This window comes from Colobus angolensis, unplaced genomic scaffold (assembly GCF_000951035.1).
Source record: "Colobus angolensis palliatus isolate OR3802 unplaced genomic scaffold, Cang.pa_1.0 Scaffold167, whole genome shotgun sequence".
Classification (NCBI taxonomy): Eukaryota; Metazoa; Chordata; class Mammalia; order Primates; family Cercopithecidae; genus Colobus; species Colobus angolensis.
The window spans coordinates 1738472-1743227 of NW_012114788.1; the positions used below are offsets into that span (position 1 = coordinate 1738472).

At 37.5% G+C, this 4756-nt stretch overlaps 1 protein-coding gene across 1 annotated transcript in view; it reads right to left on the bottom strand.

The window, feature by feature from the left end:
- The window catches only part of MYO1D (myosin ID), a 301837-nt gene that overhangs the window by 131668 nt on the left and 165413 nt on the right, over positions 1-4756 (bottom strand). Inside the window, exon 20 of the mRNA XM_011937657.1 lies at positions 3972-4126. Coding sequence (XP_011793047.1) covers positions 3972-4126 — 155 coding nt within the window. The remainder of the gene's footprint in view (positions 1-3971; positions 4127-4756) is intronic.

Sequence of the window (4756 nt, forward strand, 5' to 3'; positions counted from 1 at the left end):
AAAAAAAAAAAAAAAAAAAAGTGTGCAATAGCATCATGTCTAAATACTGCACATACTTTAATGAAAAACAATAAAGAAAGTGTGATTTAAAAAGAATATAAGCAAACTATAACAGAGAAGATTAAATCCAATGAGAGTGCTCCTTTAATTACGTGGATATTAAAGAAGAACAAAAAATGCTAAAAATACTCATGATCATCTGAGTCTCCAGTGAGCTGCAATCTTTTTGCTGTTGGAGGGTCTTGTCTTGATGTTGAGGGCTGCTTACTGATCAGCATGGTGGTTGCTGATGGTTGGGGTGGCTGTGGCAATTTCTTTAAATAAGATAACCATGAAGTTTGCCACACAGATTGACTCTTGCTTTCATGAAAGTTTTCTCTATAGCATGCGATGCTGCTTGAGGGCATTTTACCCATAATAGGATGTCTTTCAAAACTAGAGTCAATCCTCTCAAACCCTGTCACTGCTTTATCAATTAAGTTTATATAATATTTTAGATGCTTTGTCATCATTTCAACAACGTTAACAGCATCTTCATCAGGTGTACATTCCATCTTAAGAAACCACTTTCTCTGCTCTTCCATAAGAAGCTACTCCTCATCCATTCAAGTTTTATAAAACTCAATCTCAATGCAGGGTTGCCACAAACGTTCAATTTATAAAAACCACAATATCTGTGAAGTGTAATAAGGCAAAGAACAATAAGACGAGGTATGCCTGTACTTTATTAAAGATTATCTTCAAATGTTTAGCAAACATAAAATATGTGAGTGTGTACTTGGAGAGGCAGAAATAATGGGTCCAGACTGAATCAAGACTGCGGGAGGTGAAAGAGAGACTAATTTATACTTAGTTGGTTTTCGTTTCAAGATTCATGTGAAAGGAAATGCCAGGAAAGGTCTGGCTTCAGCTCATGGTGATGAGGAAAAGTTTATTCCAGGAGAGGCTTTGTCTTTTTTTGTTTCCTTTTTAAACCATGGAACATTTCAAACATCAGTGTATTTTTCATCTAGAAGTTTGATTTGGGTCTTTTTCTTACATCTTCCATATCTCTAGTTAACTTATAAACATCTGAAATCTAGTTATAATGACTTATAATGTCTGTATCTGCTAATTCTAGTATCTTTGTCTGTTCTGGGTTGGTTTCAAAGGGATGATTCTCCCCCTTATAATGGACTGTATTTTCCTATTTGCATGCCTGTAATCTTTGACTGGATGTCAGACATTGTGAATTTTCCCTGTTGGGGACGGATATTTTTGTATTTTTGTAAATATACGTGAGCTTTGTTTCAGGACGTAACTAAGTTACTTGGAAGCAGTTTGATCCTTTTGGGTCTTGCTTTTAAGACTTATTAGGCAGTACCAGAGCAGCATTTATTCTAGGGCCAATTATTCCCCCCTACTGAGGCAAAACCCTTCTGAGTACTCTACCCAATTACCCTGTGAATGACGAAGTTCTTTAGTCTGCCTTGTTAGATCAGAAACTACCCCTGGCTCTTTGTGAGGCTGGGCACTGTTCCCTCTGGTCCTCTTAGCTGGTTCTTTCTCAGCCTTGGGAAGTTTTGAGCCCCTTCCTCCCAACTGCTGACAAGAAAACATCTCAGAATGTATTTTAGGGAAATTATCTAGAAGATAAAGAATTGGTCTGAAGTTAATTCCCTCTCACCTTTGAATTTCCATAATTAACTCAGAGACAAATACGATTATGTGCCACAACATTATGCTTATAAAATACAATGTGAATTTCAATGTCATGGCAATGATATGATACTTGACAATAAAGGAAAATAGCTAGAAAAAATCAAATTAACCTTTCCTCAAAAAGTCAATAGTAAGTTGATGACTGTAACTCTAACTCAAAATTTCAAGCCTGACTTTTCTGGGGGCTGGGAGGCAAGATTTTATCTCTCATTTCCACTTCGCTCTTAATTCATAAGATAGAAACACCGAGAAATAAACAAACAAACAAACAAACCAAAAAAATCCTAGCATCTTGAGTCTTCTCTTTACATTTATAAATTTTAAAGAAATTAAAAATCCTTACATACATTAAAGATAGAGGGCATATGCCTAGAAATGTACCTCAGCATGCATTTGCTAGCTAGGAAAAGACAGCAACTGATGAAATCTACCTCCAGATTCACATATTTCTATCACCTGTAGAAGGCACTTAATAGATTAGAATTTGCTAAATAAGCACCCAGACAGAGATAAAATACTTCAATTTCCCAAGCAAAAACTCTTGCATCCATTAGTACTGGTATCCAAAGTAAGAGTAACAAATTAAAATTCCTTTAATTTTCCATACTTTGCTATAAATATTAGCAGGAAAATAAGCTTGCTTATTTGAGTTATAGACATTTATCACAGAGATGCCTTCTTTATGTCTTTTCCTTACATTCTAAACTTATTTATTTATTTTTTGAGACGGAGTCTCCTTTTGTCGCCCAGGCTGGAGTGCACTGGCGCGATCTCGGCTCACTGCAAGCTCCGCCTCCCGGGTTCACGCCATTCTCCTGCCTCAGCCTCCTGAGTAGCTGGGACTACAGGCACCCACCACCATGCCCGGCTAATTTTTTGTATTTCTAGTAGAGGTGGGGTTTCACCATGTTAGCCAGGATGGTCTCGATCTCCTGACCTTGTGATCCGCCTGCCACGGCCTCCCAAAGTGCTGGGATTACAGAGGTGAGCCACTGTGCCCGGCCACATTCTAAAGTTTTTAACAATTTTCTTAGCTTTATATTTATTTGGCAGATGGAAAGGAATTTGCAAAAGCCTATGCGTTTACTATTATTTTTGGTAATTACTTTCTTATTTTTCCCCCCACAAATGACCATTAAGTATTATTTTACTTACAGCATCTAAAAGCATTTAATGATAGAAAATATTTAAAGATCCACTTTGATCTAGAATGCAAGGTATAATAACATAAAATAAATGGTCTGTGCAGCCCACCTCTAAAATGATGCTCTATACATTTATCAGCCAAAATGAACACAACAGAATTAGATATGTGGACATCTGATTCCAAATATGTGTTTGTTGAGAGAAAGAGAAGTCACGTCTAAACTGAAAAAAAAAAAAGAAAAACATACTAAGAAGAATACTTGATTAATTTTAGGAACTCAGGAAATGTCTTTTAGGAAGAAAAAGGAACTACACTTGTATCATTTCTCAGTCACTGATTTTGATGAGTGGTCTTCTCCCAGCAGCAGGTGGGGTTGGGGAGGTGAAGGCAGCATGCCACAAAGAGAGTACTTGACTTTGGATAGACATACCCACCCAAACAATCCATGACCCCTTATGGGAAGAGAAATCCAACCTCTGAAACAACTCCAATAAATAACCAGACAAAATCACTCCCCTGCTTAAAATTATCCATTCACTGGTCCCCGTCACCCTCAGGACCTGCTCTCTGTTTATATTTATTATATCATTGTTCACCCCCCTGCCCCAGGTGTCATCAGAGCTTACTATGAACTTCTCAGGTTATGCCGTGTTCCATCATGACTCCACGTTTTTGCAGTAGTTACTGCCTCTCAGGAATTCTTGTAGTCTTCGTGGACTTGCATACCATCCCAAATCTGCCTTCTCATTTGCTTATGGTCATAGTGGACACACAAACTGATTATACTTGGGGTAAATGAGAAGCTATGATGAGAAGAATATAAAGTGATTTGTCTGTCTTTTGAATTTAATTACATTTGGATCGGCAGTGGAAAAAAAATCACCATTAGGGAAATCTCTCATTGATGGTTCAGCTGGAGGCTGGAAAAATACAGGACCATCCCTAATCTTGAAAGTAAGCCGGGATGCTAATTTTACCTTCTGTGAAACAGATGATTGAAGTTGTCTTTATGGAGAAAAATAGCTCAATACATTAAAACTGGCATAAAACAAGCTCAGTGATAATTACGATTAAAGATTTCATAGATTTAAAATGTGTCTTAGTTACAAAAATCAAACTTTACCTCTTGAAATGATTCACCAGCACTCCAACAAGTTCTCCAATTCGACTCTCATGGGTTGGCTGTTTGCTGAAGAGGCAGACAATGAGGTCTTTGTTGTCTTTCGTATGGAACACTACAAGTTGGTCCTTTCCATTGGAGACACTCAGACCAGTCAACTGCAAAGAGAAAATGCATGGAAAACTATTAGGATCATTCTCAAAAGAATGAATTAAAAAATACATTTTGGAGCTGGGCACAGTGGCATGTGCTTGTAGTCCCAGCTACTTGGGAGGCTGAAACAGGAGGATCATTTGAGCCCTGGAGTTTGAATCCAGCCTGGGCAACATAACAAGACACCATCCCTAAAAACAACAAAAAACACCACATATTTTCCAAGGGTTTTGCTCAGTGACCCTCCTGACTTTAATCTTTATCAGTTTCACGGAACAAGCAGATGGAAGGAAATAATAAAGATAAGAGCAGAAATGAGTAAAATTTGAAATAGAAAAACAATGAAGAAAAATTAATGAAACAGGGTGGTTCTTTCAGAAGATCAATAAAATTGATAAACCTCTAGCCCAAAACAAAAAAAGAAGGAAGACCTTATTATCAATATCAGGAATGGAAGACGGGCCATCTCTACAGACCACATAGACATTAAAAGGATAATATTAAAATATTTGGACCAACTCTGTACAAAAACTTATTCAACAATTTAGTTAAAACCAAATAATTCCGACAGGGTGCGGTGGCTCACAGTAATCCTAACACTTTGGGAGGCCAAGGCAGACGGACTGCCTGAGCTC